Below are 18,413 nucleotides of genomic sequence, written 5' to 3'. Positions count from 1 at the left end.
CAATGGTATGTTTTGAATATATAACATAAAGAATGTCTTCTAACACATCTTAGAATCTGGTACTCATTAAAATCAGGCACCTTATTGTGAGGTCTTTTTTTTCTCTCTGTATTAGCCTTCCAGCATTGTGTTAGAAGAGGACCGTAAAGTGAAGAGATCAAAAGCAGTAAAAAAAATTAAGGACGCTTTTAGTGTAAGTTATTCTAGGTATCTTATATTTTATTTCATTTTTTTGCAGTTGTGTTTTTCTCTTAGTCATGTGGAATTTAATATAATAATATTTTTTGATAGTTATGTGACTCAGATTTCATAAAATGATTTTAAAAGTATCTTAATATTTTCCAAAGATTTTATACTTTGAAAAGGAGATATACTAGATACCTAATTAATTTTAAACTATATCCTTTAGATAAGGGAGCTACTGATTATACTAGATTTTACTGTTGTACAGGCATCATTTAGAACTGCAGGGCTTCTTAAACTTTTCCACTCACAACCTCTTCAGCACTTCTTGAACTGTGGGTTTCCACCTCGTCTGGGGTCTTAACTCACAGTTTAAGAAGCCCTGAGAGGACCTTTTTTGGCTAGATTAATGACTCGATGAATACATATTAAAGTGCACCTTTTGAAATTGCAGTTGACGTGAAACAGTAAATTGATGCAATCAAGATTCAGACTAGAATGTCAGGTTAGCATAGTGACATCTAGTAAGAATAGATATAATCACCACCTTCAGGTTGTCAAAAGTTAAGTGCACCAGTATAGACATAGGCAAGAACAGTTCATAGGAAAATATCTGTTGACTTTACTTGATTGGAACCTAAATCAGAGCTTGCTTTGTCCAATGTGACATGATTACTTAAGAAAACCAATGAGATTCTAATGTCCAGATCATAGGGAGTTACAGTTCCATTATACAATGCACTGTACAGACTGCAGTTGGAATATTTTATTCATTTCTTTGTGCCAAGTTTTGAGAATGACATTAACCAACTAGAGTGGCATCTAGAGACGTACAGCTAAGGGGCAGTGGGCATGGGGATCCTGACGTGCATGGAAATAATTGGAGTTGTTTGTTTTGGAGAAGACTTGGGGATAGACCCAAGGAAGGATGGTAGCGATCATCAGATATTTGAAAGGCTTTTGTGTTCTGCAATATAGACAATAAAGGCATGCTGTATTGCTCCTGAAGATAGAGCTAGGACTTCAGGCAGAGCTTAGAGTAAGGCAGGATTCATTCTCATAAGGAAAAAACATTGTCATAATAATAGTAAGAGTAAAAGGGCTGACCAGAAGTAGAAAGGGATGCTTCATGAAGTGGTGGTGAGATCAGTGTCACTGGAAGGAGAAGGTTGATGACTCCCTATGAGTGACCTGATTGAAGGGTTTCCTGCAGTGATAGGAAATTATACCAATCTGAATCTCTAAGATGATACTTCCCACCCTGAGGTTCACTGCTTCTCTACCCATGGGTACCCATAAGAAGAGCTTTGAAACAGCACCTCCCCAGAAAGCGGGGAAATCTGGACATCAGCTTTCAATTATATAGCGAGATCTGGTTCACTAAATAGGACAAGGACTTCTGGGCCTGTTAGAGAAAATAAAATGCATTTTTTTTCTTTTTAAAGCAATCGGGGTTAAGTAACTTGCTCAAGGTTACACGGCCAGGTGTTTCTGGGTGGGTGCTAAGTGTCTGAGCCCGGGATTCGATCTCCAGGTCTTCTCAACACTGCAGCCAGTGCTCTTACTTGCTGTGCTACCTGGCCGCCCCATAAAATGCATTTTTAAAAGTTCGTTTTAGTATTCCTATGTTGTTAATTTATCTAACAATTTTTTTTTTACTTACAATTTTTACTTAAATAGCACTATTTTCTGACTTGTTTTTCCACAGGTTGTAGGAAGTGTCCTATATTTTACCAATTTTTGCCTTGATAAATTGGGGCAACCTCTACTAAACGAAAACCCTCAGCTTACTGAAGGATGGGAAATACCCAAGTATCCTACTCAGTGAAATGAAGAAAGGTTTATACAACTTGCATTACTTACTTCTGCGTTACGTGCACCTTTGATTTAGAAATAAAAAATATCCACCGTATAACTATTCCTTAATAAAATCCACTAAAGGTACCAGCAAGTCTTCAGCCAGATTGTTTCTCTAGAAGGGCAAGAAATACAAGTAAAGGCAAAAAGGTTTGTGTTGAGAGCTGTTCTTAATTTTTGATGTACCTTGGCTTGAAAGATACATATCAATACTTATCAGTTGTGTTCTGGGTAATAAGTGGCTGATTGAGTCTTAACTGAGAAAGTAGATGCTAGGGGGATCGAAGGTGAGGTGAATGCTACTCTCAATACTTAAAACACAGAGACATACATTGATTGTTGGAATTGTTTCATACCTAATTACTTGGGAGGGAGGGCGGGCTTATGGCTTTTTCCTTTTATCTTAGTACTTTAAACAATAGGAGCCATCTGCTCTTTGACCTACTTTTTTCTAGGTTATTTAAACTGAATTTGGGAAAGGATACCTTGTATATTCTTTTGTTGATCTTCTCCAACCTATCCAGAGCCTCAGATAGAAAGCAAAGAAAGAGCCCCTGAATTCTTAGTCCTTAGACCATTGCAAAATGCTGTGCATCTTAACATTAATTTAAATATTTGTTTTTGAAGATTGCCATCACATTGTGTGATCTTGAGCAAGTCCCTTTGCCCTTTGGGCCTGTTTCCTTGAAATCTGTAATGTGAGGCAATTGGATTAGATAATCTCCAAGGGCCTTTCTAGCTCTAATATCTTATATTGTGCTCTTTCTGGTGAGTTTGTTCTTGTTTCTGTGCTGCACAAAGATATTGTTGACAACACACTACAACTGATTTTGCTTTTTTGTTGTGTCATTTACATTATGACCCTCTCTTTTCTTTTTGAACCTATAGACCAAAGGCTCACTGTTTCAATTGTGGTTCTGAAGAACATCAAATGAAAGACTGTCCAATGGTAAATTTCCTTTATATTACATCTCTCTGACCATCCAGTTTCTTATATTTTCAGTATTTTTGTAGAAGCTGAGGAATACTCAGTTACATTTCATGAAATCAAAGTTTTGGCTAGTCTAATCTATTTGAGTATCTCAGGTGAACTAAATGTTGTGTAAGCATTAAAATTTAGAAACAGTCTTTAAGGAATCTGACAGTTTTATGATAAAGTTATACTACAGTTACAAAAGAGCAAAATCACCTTCTTCCCTCTCTTCCCTCTCCTTTTTAAATTTTCTGCCTCAAAAATCTGCACAGTGTTTTGTCCAGAGAAAACATTTATTTTCTCAACCTATGTCATTGTGATCGTTGTTTTCCTGTAACTTCTGTATTTTTAAACCATGCAGCCTTATTTTTTTCCAATACATTTTATCGTAGCCTCGGAATGCTGCTCGTATAAATGAAAAGAGGAAAGAGTTTATGGAAGCCTGTGGAGAGGCAAATAACCAAAATTACCAGCAGCGGTACCATGCAGAGGAAGTTGAAGAAAGATTTGGAAGATTCAAACCAGGAATTATTAGGTATATCTAATTACTCTACTTTTTACAAAGAAGTTAATTATTTTTCCTCACTGTATTATCTTCAGAATAATTGAAATGCTATATACAAGTGTTATCTAGTAACCACTGAATTTGTATATAAAAATGAAAAAAAAACAACCCACCAAGTCTTTAGATCATTTTATGTATTTTTTTTCTGTAGCGAGGAGCTTCAGGATGCACTTGGGGTAACTGACAAGACCCTTCCACCATTCATCTATCGCATGCGACAATTGGGTTATCCACCAGGTTGGCTCAAAGAAGCTGAACTGGAGAATTCAGGCCTTGCTCTCTACGATGGAAAAGGTAGAAATGTTTTCAGTTTGAAGAGTACGCCAGATATGGTCTTTAACACCTAAATGACTATGGGACCATTGGGTGCAGGTTGGTGAGAAATCCTTTCACTAACTGGCAAAGGGCCTCATCCCCCAAGAACTGAATAGACCCGGGCAGTCATTTTACCGAGGCATCCAGCCATATCAGGCTCTCTCCAGTGAGTGTGGCCTATGGTGATGTTGGTTCCAGTCTGCTGGATATCTACACATACCTTCGGTTAGTTACAGAGTACTAACTTCTGTAGTGGGCCTGTTACCCACATCTTTCACTGATGACTTTTTAGAGATGGTTACCTTTTTGTCAGTCAGTATGCATTTATTAAGTGCTGTCTCTGTGCCATGTACTGTGCCAGGCAGTGGGCATACTCCTGGTGCAGTCAGTGTTAGCATGCCTCTCCAGTAATGATGTGTTGTTTGGGTGGCCTTAATTCTGTTCATCTAGTCCTCTCTGCACTAATAAAATTATCTTCCCTAAAAGACTGTTTATCTGAAGGCCGCAGCCTGCCTTTGTTGGCCTGAAGATTTTGGAAATCTGGGGAAGTCACTTACCTGTAGAAAGCCATGGTTAGTTCATTGGCACAAGAGGAACATTGGACTAGAGAGTTTCTAGGGTGTTTTTCCATTCTAAAACTTTGTGAATAAATGGAATCACTCTGTTTCTTTTTCACCTGTGCATATGGGTTATCTAGAACAAATCATGGATTCTAGCCTAATAACAAGAATGACCACTTTCATAGCTTGGGATCATGGGCCATCTTCCATGACTTAAGAGATGAGGTCTCTCAAAGACCAGTGTTTATGGATGAGGCCTGGTGAGGGCAGTGTCCTTGCTTACAATGGTCACCCGGTACGCACAGCAGAGCCAGGGGCTTTACTGAGCTGCCTTCCCTAGTGTGGTCAGGTTAGTGGGGGCTCTCTGCACAGTGAGCCTGGAAGGAAGGTAATCCAAATGCTACATTTATCCCCATTTTACAGATAAGGAAATCGAGGTTCAGAGAGGGGCATCCCCTGTGAGAGCTTTGCTTCAAACCCATGTCTTCTGATGCTGGTGGTGCTGGGGGCTCTTCTTCCTATGTCTGGCTACTTTCCATTATTGCTACCCATTTTGGGCTTCTCCCCTAGCAAGATTTATCTGTATTGACTAAGGGAATAGAAGGAAAATGCACAAGTAAGTTGAGGCCAAACCCCTGGTTTCCCATGGCTTTTTAATCTGGTTATCTGGGGCTCTTCCCAGGAGGGAGGACTTCACCACTTCAATTAAAATTCTCGTCCTACTCCTTCAGGACAGCAAGTGCTGAAATTTGCTTGAGGAGATGGGGTTTCTGTAAGGGACTCCCACACCCTGTCTTTAAGTATTTGGAGGGTCCTGGTATAGAAAAGGAGCTTTTGACCCAATCTCTCTCTGATCCTGGAGGGCAGAGCCAGGAGCCAGAGGGGAAAGCTGCCAAAAGGTCATTTGAGGCCAGCTGTCAGTGAAAACTTGCTGATCAAAATGGTGCAGGCTGCCTCTGGCAACAGTGTCCTTTCTCTTCATTGGAAATGTCCCAGCAGAGACCAGGTGACCACTCACCAGGGGTCCTCAGATGGAGTCTGAGGTCCCTTCTAACTCTTGAGACTGATGCTTAAGGTTCTAGGGAAGAGAGTCATGGCTTCATCCCAGATCAGTGGTAGAAGCCGCAGAATCCCACCAGGGTCAGTGTTTTATTTCCCTGTTACATAGAACCAAGCAAATGAGCAAGAATTTGTGGTCCTGCGGCTCAGTCTTAATTAATATATTCAAATATCCCAACTGTAGAGAGACAGTATTACTGATGATTGCTGCGTGAGTCATAAAATGAGAAGCACAGAAGTGAAGGGACCTTCTTTGGTGGCCGTCTGGGACATAGGAGAGAGAGTGAGAGAACCTTGGAGTCAGTCCCACATGCCTCTGACACTGTCTGACCCTGGGCAAGTTACTTAATTACTGGTAACTTTCGAGATGGTCAGTGACATGAGTTGTTACACTGGAAGGGGGGGAGTTTCCAGATCAGGAGTTACCTAGATTGAGTATGTACATTATATATATACACACACACACACACACACACACACACATACTGAGTTAGGAAAGGGCATCAACATATTTAGAATTATTTCAGTGGCATGAAGTTAAAAAAAAAAACAAACTTCATTTGGCTGGGGAAAAAAGAATCTATTAATGAGAGTACTCTATTCCCCAAACATTCTAGGTAATACGTTTTTAATGTATTTAGTAAATTTTAAATGTCTTTCAGGCCTATATGGAACAAAAGGATTTGTGCCTATTAATAATAATGCTTTTCACAGCGCTGGCCCCAGAGTTGGGAGATCTAGGATCAGTCCCGGGCTCAGATACTTAACACCCACACAAAATAACTGGCCATGTAACCTTGAGCAAGTTACTTAACCCCAATTGTTTAGGGGCAGCCAAGTGGTGCAGTGAGTAGGAGCACCGGCCCCAATGTCAGGAGACCTGGGATCGGTTCCGGCCTCAGATACTCACCCACATATACAGATACAGGCACCCACACAAAAATAACTGGCTGTGTAACCTTGAGCAAGTTACTTAACCCCTATTGCTTTAAAAAAATAATAATAATACTTTTCACATCTCATGAGCCTTGAGAACCCAAGCTTACCGTTTCTTTTTAAGCTGGTTGTCCTATCTAGATGATCTTTCACTCTCATGTTCTCTGCCTTATGCATCAATGTGAAATCTTTATAAGAAAAGCCAAGAAAGAGGAAGTCTTTATTTTAGGCACTAGAAGGTGGGAATCGCAGAGTCCACCCCTGCTGTGTTGTTCTTTTTACTGTTATCTCTGCCAGCCTGGTGGCAGAACTGTTCTAGAACCATTCTAGCCGTAACATGGGCGAGCCTGTCGGCTTCATCTACGCAGTGGTGTCGATCAGCAGAGATCTGGAGGTGTCAGCAATTGTATTGCCATATATGAAGGAACCCGCTGAGTAGTTTGACCTAAAATTATGGTCAGAATAATTCTCAGAACAGTTTTATTGTCCTAAGGGCAGAGGCATTCTGTACCTATACAGTATGTGGATGACTTTTAGAGGCCGTCTTCTGACAACACTTATATGTGGTTTCTAATAGACGCAGCTGACGGAGAAACAGAAGCAGGAGAGCTGCCGAATAAATGTGTCACTTACGATCTCTCTAAATTGGTCAATTATCCTGGCTTTAATATATCCACTCCCAAGGGCATTTCAGATGTAAGTGTGTTTCTTCTTCTCTCATGCATGACATTATTCTGTTTAAATTTGATATTGTTAAAATTTTAGTTTAATGCAACAGTTAGATATATCTTAAATGTCTTAGAACATAATCTGTATACCCCAAAAAAACCTGACTTGGTGAGATGATGATAAATAAGAAGTTGATCTAATAACAGTACAAGAGGCAGCACGACCCAGACAATGCATGGGTATTCTTAGTCCTTGCTTCTGGGGAGGCTGCAGCTGGTGGATTGCTTGTAGGCAGGAGTATGGAGTCAGGTTAAAGCCAGTCACCTGTTTGCACTAATTCCCACCCCAGTGTCATGATCTTGGTGGGGCTTGGTGGGCTGCCAGGCTACACTGCCAGAGGAAGTGGGAAATGGTCTGGTCAGAAAATGGAACATGTTAAGCCTTCTCTTCCAGTCAGTATCAGGATGGGCTCCCTGAGTGGCTGAAGAAGAAAGAAGCTAGAATGTTGTTTCTTGTGAGACAGTGGGAAGATTAACCTTACCCAAATACAGGTTGCATATTTAGAGCAGTGGGTGATAAGGTTGGTAAGACCAAATTGTGTAGGTGATTGAAAGCTAGAGGAGAGTTTGAATTGGAAGCAAAAGGAAATAGATGCATTTTCGAGCATGAGGAAAGCAATGTTAAGGACACACTACCCTGTTAGTAGTAATATGTGAGATGCATCGAAGGGAGGGGATACTGAAGCCAGTCCACTTGGGAGGCTTTTTCAGGGAGGCAGCAGTGAGATAAGGAAGGCCTGGATTTTCCCCATGTCCATAGACCTCTTTTTGCCAGAGGAGAATGTCAAGCATTTCCTGGCATATAAGTACAGTGTGTTGGTGGGATTAATTCTATAAGTACCATTGGTCTTCATCACTGCTCATTCAAGGGAAATTGATACATGGGAAAGTCTGATAATATGAGTCTTCTGTTTACTTCCTAATGACATGAAGTTAATCACCAGAACAGTGTTCACCAAATAAATATTTCTGCTTTTCCTTATTCAGGACTGGAGGATATTTGGTTCTATACCAATGCAGGCATCTCAGCAAAAGGAGGTTTTTGCGAGTTACCTGTCTTCTAATTTCCAAGCAGTAAGTGGCTTTGCTGTGTTGGATGTGTTTTTGTTCTGGGTCCCTCTAACTTTGCTCAGGCTGCCTTCCAGGAGTGGCTCCTGTGCTGGATTAGCAGGAATGAGGCCATTTTACAGATGTTTACTGTGGGGCTCTGAGAGCCACCCTCACAGGGCTCCCCAGTCTTCTCAGGGTTAGATGGTCTCAGCCTGCTTCTTCAGAAGCAGCCAATCATAGTTCAAGGAGAGAGTCTGGATTCAATCCTGGATCACTACGGTGACTTCCCAGAGCTGGTTTCTGTCTTCATAAAACATGGATTTGTGATACTGAGGTATTATCACTAGGTTGTAAATTTCTAAACATTTAAGTACCATAAAATGAGTTATTGATTATCGTAGAATATTTAGCTAGTGTTAGAAATCTTCTACCCACATCTCACTCTGATGCCTTCTCCTTGTATGGAGGTGACTGGAGGTGATTTAAAACCCTGCCAGCAGAGTGCTGGCTCTCACAGGCCTAGTGTGGGGGCCAGGGAAAGCTCTCTGTTTTTCACCAGTGGCTCAGCTGCAGTTTGGTTGAGAGAGACTACTACCAAGGGCTGACTTGGCAGGGATGTGGGGTGCACAGAAAGACCATCTACTAAGACAGATAGTGCTTACAGTGAAATCCCAGCTCCCTGAAATTTGATTATTCAAGTTCTGGAAATTTGTGGCCTTTTCTTGTGATATCTATAAAGCAGTCATTTTTTTCTTTTGCTTTATATATGTTCAAGAAGAAACAATAGAAAAATACACTCTAGCTAGAGCCTAGCCCTAGATCATAGGTTCCCAAAGTGGGCACTGCCATCCCCTGGGGAGTGCTGGCACAATGTGAGGGCAGTAGTAACCTTGGGTGCAAGGAGGGGGGGACGGCAACAAAAAATTAAGGGGGCAGTGGAAGCATAAGCAATGAAGAGAAGAAAAATTTGAAAAACCATTAATACATGTTTTATCTATTGTGTTACAGAGTTAAAGTCATAGTGATTACATTATTTTCCAAATAAACACACCAAAGTTATAACTCATCAGTGGTCAAGTCCACCAACAGATTTTAACAGGCGGGTGTTGGCAGGTGAACATGTTGCTCATTTTTGGGAAGTCTTGCCTTGATAGGAATATGTGCATGTAATGATACTATATAGTTACATGACACAGTGTTACATCATCTAAATTTCAATGCAGGAAAAGACTCACAAATTTATAATAAATTATTAAATTTAAGATATCATTTTTAAATAGTTTTATAGTTTTTTTAAAATGACACAAATTAAAAAAGAAAACTGTTAAAAGAGAGGGTTAAAGAAAGTAGATTTCCAGGGAGGCACTGAGGGTTTTTTTTTGTTTTGTTTTGTTTTGTTTTGATTTTTTTAAAGGGGTAGGTACCAAATAAGTTTGGGAATCTCTGGCCTAGACTCGGTGACCAGACCAGCACACTTCTACTTCTTTTTGGTTCTAGCCTCATTCATTTACTGAATGTTGATGTTTATGTGACTGAGAAATCAAGTCCAGCTTTTGTAAGCAAAAGGCTGGGGTTAGAGGGCTTGGTTGTGTTATACTGTTCTCATAATTGGCTTCTGTCACGACTTCAGACAAGTCCCCAGTCTGGCAGTAAAAGGGCCTCGGCTCACTATAGCCCTTGTAGCCCGAAGAAGCAGAGAAGGGGAAGCAGCCCAGCGACGTCCTCAGCCACAGACATGGACCTTGACTCTGGTGAGTCTCATTTCATTTCAAAGTAGAAGAAATGAATCTTGATGGAGCTGAAGGGAAATGCCTCAAGAAATGTTAAACTGCAACACTTCCCCCCGAAGGTGCCCTGCCCTTCAGAGACTGTTGTTATTAGCCCCAAACATCTATGTTGTTCCTCAGTGATCTCAGTGCCATGTGACAAAGCGTGTGCAGTGAGGGGAGTCATCAGATCCGGTGATGAAGTAATCATTCTTTTCTCTCTCTTTTTTACTTTTTGGAAGGGGGGAAGGCAGGTCAATTGGGGTTAAGTGACTTGCCCATGGTCACACAGCTAGTAAGTGTTAAGTGTTTGAGGCCCGATTTGAACTCAGGTCTTCCTGACTCCAGGGCTGGTGCTCTATTCACTGCAACACCTAGCCACCTCAAAAGTCATTCTTTTTCCTTCTTTCCTTCCCCAACTTTTCAGGTTTGGGTTGAACTGGAGAGCTGCTAAGATCCTTCCCATATGTAGTCTTCCAAATATAACGATTTCCTTCCCTATCCATTAAGCCCTTCCTTATAACAAAAATTTGGGAAGACAAATTTAGCAAAACCATTGATGATCTGGTCTTTAAAACCCACCTCTCCCTCTCTCCTCCCCCCTTCCCTCCCTCTCTCCCCCCTGCTCTCTCTCCCCTCTCCCTTTCTTTCTCTCCCCCTCTCTTCCCCTCTCCCTCCCTCCTTCCCCCCTCTCCCTCTCCTTCCTACCTTCCTCTCTCTCTCCCCTCCCTCCACTTCTCTTCCTCCCTCCTACTCCCTCCCTCTTCCTCTCCTCTCTCATTCTCTCTCACTCTCCCCCTCCCTCCCTCCTCTCTCACACATACCTAGAAAGAATTTGTTCATTCTCTAAGGAAAAGGAAACCAGTGCTCTCATGCAGTGATTGAAATTTCTTTCCAGATTAGTCCAGATTTATTAGTATAAAGTGTCCAGTGAGTTTTTGATGTTCTCCAGTGGCTCTGAGATCAGGGCTGCTAAGGTGGTGACTGGATCTCATAGGACATGGTAGAAACTTTCAAAACTAAGAAGTGGTCATGTCTTTTCCAAGCAGAGTCACTTTTTATTCATAAAAAACTTGGGGGCGGCTAGGTGTTGCAGTGAATAGAGCACCAGCCCTGGAGTTAGGAGGACCTGAGTTTAAATCCAGCCTCAGACACTTAACAGTTACTATCCATATGACCTTGGGCAAATCACTTAACCCCAACTGACCTACCTTCCGCCCTTCCAAAAAGAAAAAAAACTTGGGAAACTTTGAAAGTGCAGTTTTGAACCAGATATCATCATTGTGATTAGCATCGGGTCCCCACAGCAAAAGAGGACCTCGAGTCCTGGTCTCTGGGTCTGCTCCTTGCTTCCTCAGTCACCCTGTGACAGCCACTTCACCTCCTTGGGCCTCAGTTTCCTCCATCCATCAAATGAGGTGTGGAAACTAAATGACTTCTGCAGTCCCTTCTGGCTTGGGGGTGATGATCCTTAGTGTTGTAATATAGAAGGTGCTGCTGCTGCAGGAGCCACTGAGCGTCTGCCAGAGGAGGGGCTCTCCTGACTAATGCTGGGCACTCGTGTTTGATGATTTCAAGCAGTACTGTTTAGCCTTTGTTTGGAGATGGGGGCTAACCCTAAAGATACGTGTTCAGTTGACAGGGCAGTAACACAGTTGCTCTATTCATGCCCCTCCTGTACTTCTTTCTTCTCTATGTGAATTTTTAAAAATTGGTCCCTGACCACTGACCAGCAGCTTTCTCTGGTAACACAGATGTGTAGTCAAGTGAATAACCTGTATTATTATTTATATTATTTATCCTTCTGGATAAAGCAGAGGCGCCCGTGGCCCGGTGCCCTTCTGGGTAAAGCAGAGGCGCCCGTGGCCCAGTGCCCTTCTGGACCAAGCAGAGGCGCCCGTGGCCCGGTGCCCTTCTGGACCAAGCAGAGGAGCCCATGACCCGGTGCCCTTCTAAATAAAGCAGAGGCGCCTGTGGCCTGGTGCTCTTCTGGGTAAAGCAGAGGCGCCCGTGGCCCGGTGCCCTTCTGGACCACTGGCGCCTCTGCCCAGAAGGACGGGCTGCTCCCGTGGTTGTCAGTGTCTCGGTGTTCCAGTTGGGTGCTGTTCTCAGGTCTTTCTGAATTGTTTGCCCTCACCTGATTATTGTGACTCTCACTTAAGTCATTCTTCTGGTTCTCTTCCTTTCTGGACTTCTCTGCGCATCTCACATCCATCTCAGTCATTCTCTGAGTTATGGGGGCCTATTTCTGTTCTCTGCCTTGACAAAAAGTGCTGCTGTCAATGTTCATATGCACGGGGGTCTTTTCTCCCTTGGTCCTTGACCTAGCAGAAGTACTTTTTAGAAGCAGATTCCTTAATTTAGTAACAGTTCCACATATGTACAATTTCCTTTGGTGGCACCATCTTCTCAGCTACCCAAGCTCCAAACCTGCTGTCTTTGACTTGTCCTGACTCCACATGTTTCTAGTCTGTGCCTAGAATCTTTGGATTCAATATCTTGAATACTCCCACTCCCACCATAATTCAAGCTCTCATTTACCATCTCCTTTACTTCTTAGCTTGCAGTCACCTCCTAACTGGTCTTCCTCCAGCAACGCCCACCCCCATCTAACCCTTCCTGCTCCACCAGCAGCAGAATGATGTTCCTGAGGCACACCTCTGGCAGTCCCTCCCGTGCTCAAAATCCTCTGGTGACTTCCAGTTACCTGTCCGATAAGGAATCAGGAACTCATTGCCCTCTGCACTCTGGCTTCAGCCTGTCTTTTCAGTCACCTTTCAGGGTCCTGCCTTTATCAGCTTCTGTGTGGCAGCCTGACTTGAGAGCTCATTGACTCCACAGCTCATCTCACTACACAAAATCACCTTCCACCTGACTGAACTGATGCTTCTTCCTCCTTGAAACCTTCCCTGATCTTCCAACCCTGTGCCCCTAAACTATAAGTCCCTCCTTGGATCTGTCCGAATACTTTGTTTCTACATTTCCTGTGCATTTATCAGAGTGAGTGTGTGTGTGTGCGTGTGTGTGTGTGTTCTCCCCTCTCATTGCAGTACATTACTCCCTGTTAAGTGCAAGGGCCAAGACACAGACTTGGCTTGTTGTCAAAACACAGTAGTCAGCTTTTTGGCCACAAGTGTTTTCAGTGACTGAGCCACAGAGAGGTTACAGTCTTCACTAGCAGTGGGCAGGCCAGAGGTCTTTGCAGGGTATGCAGTTGGATCCCTGGAATCCCAACCCAGTTGTGATTGACTAATGAATATATTCCTAGATAGAGTTGAGATATCTTGCAAATATTCATCACATGTTAATCATAACTCCTGAAAGAGCCTCTTGGTTTTATTTTTTAGATATGGAAATACCACATGGTTCTCATCCTGGTGAAGGATTTCAGTTTCAGCCCCCATTGCCTCCTGGATCTCCCTTGATCAGAACTCCTCCTCCACTGCCCCAAGGGACTCCTCCTTGTACCCCACCAAGCTTTACACCTCCTCTCCCCAGGGGTACCCCTCCTCCCACTCCCAGTGACTCAGCTCAGCCCAGGAGTGGAGCTGCATCCATGGATGAAGACACTCTGACCTTGGAAGAACTGGAGGAACAGCAGAGGCTGATCTGGGCTGCCCTGGAGCAAGCAGACAGTGCCAACAGTGATTCCGACCTCCCAGCTGACACACCTTTGACTGGAAACTCTGTTTCCTCATCCCCCTGCCGGAATGAGCCAGAAACCCCTGTTACAGAAGAGAAAATGCCTGAAAAGCAGCCAGCAGCTGAACTTGGCATATCAGACTCTTGTGTGCAGGTCTGTGACCCTGAGCATTCCAAACCAAGCCCTGACTCAGAAGAGGGGACGCTTTGTGAAGAGCCCCAGAAGGAGGAGGCCGCCCAGGCAGACTCTGAGGGGGACCTGGACAATGGCACTGTTGACTTGGACTGTGAGGGCAGCGAGGGCAGCAGGCGTGAGCTGCCCCCAGTGGTGGCCAGCACGGCGGCATCCACCAAGACAAGCAGCCCTATCCCAGACATGAGCAAGTTTGCAGCAGGAATAACCCCATTTGAATTTGAGAATATGGCCGAATCTACCGGCGTCTATCTCCGAATACGAAGTTTATTAAAGAACTCACCCCGGAACCAGCAAAAAAATAAAAAAACTTAGAGTAGCAACTTGGGGGCTAACCTGAGTGACACTGAACTTCATCCTCACTTTGTGTTCTCTGTTGCTTGGAGATAAACAATGTGGGCGATTCTCTGTTGTTCTTTTCCTCAATGTTTAAAAAGGAGCTACCCAAAGCTGGATGGCGGTGTGAGCCACCCCTGGCCTAGCTCAAAGGCAAGTTTCGCTCAGAAGGGAAAGACTGTGGATTTGCTCATTGAGCTTTTCATTTTCTGAGATAAAAAAATGGGAAGAAAAATGCTGTCTGAGTTCATTTAATTGATAAGGTTTATACCATTTTTTGACTTGTGAGTTTCAGGAGTGGTAGTTTTTAAATCTGTCCTTTGTACATTGTTTTCTCTTTCTACATTTTGCTAATTGTCCTTGTAGATAAGTTTAACAATAATATAAATTTTTTAAAGGTCTGACCATTTTAAATTTCTCATATTTCAACGTTGGCAGTCAATTGAGAATCAGGAATTACTGGCTTTGACACCATTTTGGGTATTTTTATATGTGATTTTCCTGGGTCAATTTTTAATATCACTTTTACTTTTTGTAACCTCATTCTTCATGTAAACTCACTGCACAGATGTGTTCATTCTTCTGTACAGAGGTTTAATAAATTAGTTTTCATATAAATATTCTTAAGCTTCTACTACCCATAAGTGCTTCATGGCTCCTGTAGTGTGGGCCAAATTTCAAAATGAGTAAATATCCTACTCTTTTTTTTTTTTAAGCAATTGGGGTTAAGTAACTTGCTCAAGGTTACACGGCCAGGTGTTTCTGGGTGGGTGCTAAGTGTCCGAGCCCAGGATTCGATCTCCAGGTCTTCTCAACGCTGGAGCTGGTGCTCTTACTTGCTGTGCTACCTGGCCACCCCTAAATATCCTACTCTTTAGATGAATTAGGTTCCTAGACTCTGCTCACAAGAGAGTGCTCTTGTGTTACAGAAACTGGCCCAGGAAGGAAGCTTTGAGATGGAGGGGTTCTCAGAGTCACCCATCATAAAAGCCTTTGAATTGGCCAATTAAAAAAAATAAAGGATCCAACTGACCCAGGCCAGTATACAAAAGGGAGAGTGGTCCAGATTTGAACCATTTCTTCGGTTGAAACATGCAAATATAAACCAAAGGAAAATAAGATAATTTTAAAAGTTTGTATCTACCCTTGGTAAATGAAATTATACCGACTCTGTCATTCTCTGGGAAATGGCCTTGAATGTCAAAGGCCATTTTTGCTCTATAACCAGAAAGTCATGGATATTCTTTTTCCCTTGGGAAAAGCTCTGGAGAGCTGTATAATATCCTTCCACTTCCCAAAGGCCATGAGAATTGCTTAAGTCCTTGGGAAAGCTTGAGTTAGCCTTAGAATGATTTAAAGGTCTTCATTAGTGTCATTCTGCTGCTATGCCAGCAGAGGGGGTAGAACTTTCTTTTGAGTGATTCATTTTTTTCTCAATTATATGTTTAAAAAAATTTTAAACATTCGTTTTTTAAAACTTTGAGCTCCAAATTCTCTCCCTCCCCTTGAGAAGGCAGGCAGTTTGATATAGATTATGCATATGAAATCATGCAAAACATTTCCATATTAGTCATGTTGCAAAAGAAAACAGACCAAAAAAAAAAACCCAAAGAAAAAGAAAGCAAAAAAGTATGCTTCGATGTGCATTCAGACTCCTGCCGGTTCCTGCTTTGGAGTAGATAGCATTTCTCGTCATAGGTCTTTCAGGATTGTCTTGAATCTTTGTATTGCTCAGAATAGCTATGTCTTTCACAGTTGATCATCCTTATAATGCTGTTTCTGTGTACAATGTTCTGGCTCTGCTCACTTCACTCAGCGTCAGTTTGTATAATTCTTCCCAGGTTTTCTGAAACCATGGCCTGCTTGTCATTTCTTATAGCACAGTAGTACTCCATCACAATCACATACCACAACTTGTTCAGCCATTCCCCAATTGATGGGCATCCCTTTTGAGGGATTCACTGTGCGGGTTACAGTAACCAAGTTTATTCTTCTATAGATATTAAAGCAAAATTCATTTTGCTTGGGGGAAAGGAACTTGCATAAGGACAAATTTAATGGCTTTTAGAGACTATAGCCTCTTTTAATTTTTTTCTAGTAATTTACTTTTAGTTCTCAACATTCATTTCCACAAGATTTTGAGTTTCAAATTTTCTCCTCATCTCTCCCCTTCCCCCCCACCCCAAGTTGCCATGTATTCTGATTACCCCTTCCCTCAGTCTACCCTCCCTTTTATCACCACCCTGCCTTTTCTTATCCCCCTTCCCTTCTGTTTTCTTGTAGGGAAAGATATATTTCTATACCCCATTGCCTGTATAGCTTGTTTCCCAGTTGCATGTAAAAACAATTTTTTAACATTTGTTTTTAAAACTTTGAGTTCCAAATTCTCTCCCTTCTTCCCTCCCCACCCATCCTCATTGAGAAGGCAAGCAATTCAATATAGGTTATACATGTATAGTTATGCAAAACACTTGTATAATAGTCATGTTGTGAAAGACTTATTTCCCTCCATCCTATCCCACCCCAGCATAACCTCTATTTTTAGAGGTACAGTTAGGTGGCGCCATAGTGCCTAGAGTGCAGGGCCTAGAGTCAGGAAGACCCTAGTTTGTTGGCCTCAGGCACTTACTAGCTAGGTAACCCTGGGTAAGTCACTTAACCCTGTTTGCCTCAGTTTCCCCATCTGTAAAGTGAACTGGAGAAGGAAATGACAAACCACACCAGCATCTTTGCCGAGAAAAACCCAAATGGGATTATGGAGAGACTGACTAACTGTGTACCTAAAAGTAGCTAGCATAGCATTTGGGTTTCTGACTGCCAGGTGCTAAGGAATCCAAAGATAAAAAAAACTGGCTGCCTCCAAGGCACCTGTATCCCATGAGAGGATACAACACAAAAAAGCTAAGTAGATGTAAAGCAAGTTGAGAGAACTAAGGGGATCGGGAAGGCTTCCTGGAGGAGGTGGCCCTAAGCTGAGCTTCAAAGGAAGAAAGAGATCAGAATAGTGAAGGTGAGAAGGGATGGTGCTCCAGATTAGATTATAACAAAGGAGATGGGCTGCTAGGTTTGGAGAAAAGGTGGGGCTGGTTTAACTGGAATGTAGGTAGCATTCAGGAACATCTCTAAGGGTCTAGCTCCATGACGTTTAAAAACAACGAATGGTCCCATTTGGGCCAACCTAATTAATGGGAGAGAAGCTGCCCCCAATTTTTACAGCTGTTGTGTGTGTCACCAGGGCATGGGGTGTCTCATGGGTGTAACAATCCAAGGCTGTTCAAACTTGTCTGTGTGATGATTGGTTGCTAGGTGTGAGAAGTACTGGGTAGTAACCAAGAAGGAACCTTGTGCATCATGGAAGAGTCTGAAACAGGTGGAGATTTGTTTCTAATCTTTGCCTTGGGTCAAAAGGAAGGTAACTTATAATACAGGTTATTCAAATAGAGAGCATTATGTCATTTACCTGTAGAAGTATGGAGGTGGTAAGACAGGCACTCCCCTATGGGAATACAAAGTAATCTTGAGTTTCCTTAAATTGTACAATGTCTGTGCTCAGCTAGAAGCTTCCTGACGGATGAGGAAGAAGGCTTTAAGATTTGTCAAGTACCGTATATACTTTTTATCTTAGTTGATCCTGGCAAGAACCTTGCAAACTAGGTGCCTCCATTTTATAAAAAAGGGAGCTGAGAGTTGAGAAAGAACCCAAATGATTTTGCCTATGATCACACAGCTAGTAAGTGTTTGAGGTGTGATTTGAATCCAGGCCTTTTGGATTCCCAAGTCCAGTGTTCTATCCACCAAATTCCTCCATTTCCTTCATGGAATCTGTCCTTTTACCTGATAATTGCTGATGTGAAACTACAATGCATTAACCAATAGGGAATATTAAAGTGCTTTCAGGGTCTCCAAAACTGTGTCTATGCTAAGCAATTTATTTTGCCATTACAAAGTCTTTTATCCTTCTCTTCCCCCTTTAACTCCCCAAGCTCCGCACTTAACTCTCACATGTTTAGTGGTTGAATTACAAGTGAAATAGGTTCACATCAGAATAATTAACTTGTCTCTCGGGCCCCAACTTAGTGCCTCTTGCAGAACCCTGCTTTCCCAGACCCATGCTACTCGTGGAGTAGAGGGAGCACTGACCACCTCCCAGCATAGCAGGACCCTGCCCCAAGACCACCTCCACCTTGGGACAGCCCTGCAAGATAAGATTTCTTCCTTCTTTTGTACCCCAAGATTTCCAGAACAAGCAA

General features: G+C 42.5%; 1 protein-coding gene across 1 annotated transcript in view; it reads left to right on the top strand.

The window, feature by feature from the left end:
• Positions 1-14,781, top strand: part of ZCCHC8 (zinc finger CCHC-type containing 8) — a 27,626-nt gene extending 12,845 nt beyond the window's left edge. The window contains exons 5-14 of the mRNA XM_069081726.1: positions 116-193; positions 1,892-1,995; positions 2,125-2,190; positions 2,929-2,989; positions 3,406-3,548; positions 3,730-3,872; positions 7,026-7,144; positions 8,164-8,250; positions 9,857-9,977; positions 13,340-14,781. Coding sequence (XP_068937827.1) covers positions 116-193; positions 1,892-1,995; positions 2,125-2,190; positions 2,929-2,989; positions 3,406-3,548; positions 3,730-3,872; positions 7,026-7,144; positions 8,164-8,250; positions 9,857-9,977; positions 13,340-14,142 — 1,725 coding nt within the window. The 3' untranslated portion in view covers positions 14,143-14,781. The remainder of the gene's footprint in view (positions 1-115; positions 194-1,891; positions 1,996-2,124; positions 2,191-2,928; positions 2,990-3,405; positions 3,549-3,729; positions 3,873-7,025; positions 7,145-8,163; positions 8,251-9,856; positions 9,978-13,339) is intronic.
• Positions 14,782-18,413: the final 3,632 nt, after the last annotated feature.

The sequence above is a fragment of the Petaurus breviceps genome, unplaced genomic scaffold (genome assembly GCF_028583685.1).
Source record: "Petaurus breviceps papuanus isolate PSGF00001 unplaced genomic scaffold, PetGlider_PUasm1.0 99, whole genome shotgun sequence".
Lineage (NCBI taxonomy): Eukaryota > Metazoa > Chordata > Mammalia > Diprotodontia > Petauridae > Petaurus > Petaurus breviceps.
Note: the sequence above shows the minus strand (reverse complement) of the source record. Positions and strands in the feature narration are given on the sequence as shown.